General features: G+C 70.3%; 1 protein-coding gene across 1 annotated transcript in view; it reads right to left on the reverse strand.

The window, feature by feature from the left end:
• NANOS1 (nanos C2HC-type zinc finger 1) overlaps positions 1-306 on the reverse strand; it is a 564-nt gene extending 258 nt beyond the window's left edge. Inside the window, exon 1 of the mRNA XM_014518482.1 lies at positions 46-306. Within this exon, the coding sequence (XP_014373968.1) occupies positions 46-306 (261 nt within the window). The remainder of the gene's footprint in view (positions 1-45) is intronic.
• Positions 307-589: the final 283 nt, after the last annotated feature.

The raw sequence follows: 589 nt of genomic DNA on the forward strand, positions 1-589 counted from the left end.
GAAGCGCTCCTCCAGCAGCCCGCGGTGGCCGCACAGCTCCAGCGCGTGCAGGTCCAGCGCGCCCTCGAAGTAGGGCGCCTCCTCCTCGTCCTCCTCCTCGTCGTCCTCCTCGTCCTCGTCCTCCGCGGCCGGCCCCCCGGGCGCGGGCGCGGCGCGGAAGCCCTTGTCGTCGCCCACCGCCTTGGTGATGAGCGTGGCCAGCCCCAGGTAGTCGTTCCAGGAGTTGAAGGCGTTGCCGGGGCCCCGGGCGCCGCAGCGGCCGCCCGGCACGAACTCCACGGCCGGGGGGCGCTGCTCCGGCTCCATCCCAGCCGCGCTCCCTCATTGGCTGCGGCGTGCGGCGGCGTTCCATCGGAGGCAGGGTCCGGAGCGCAGGTGGAGCCTGGCTCTCGCCGCGGTGTGTTTAGTCCCTGCCTCTGGGGCTGGCCGCAGAGGGTGCGGGTCCAGGGGCAGTTGAGGGGCCAGGGTCGACCTGCAGGCTGCTGCTTCTAAATAGGTCGTGTCTCTTTGTTTTCTGATTCGGTGCAAACACTTTTATAGCCCGTGGAGTCCGGGGCAGATGGGGGGGCTCTAAAAAGTGGGGCGTGGA

This window comes from Alligator sinensis, unplaced genomic scaffold, assembly GCF_000455745.1.
Source record: "Alligator sinensis unplaced genomic scaffold, ASM45574v1 scaffold527_1, whole genome shotgun sequence".
Lineage (NCBI taxonomy): Eukaryota > Metazoa > Chordata > Crocodylia > Alligatoridae > Alligator > Alligator sinensis.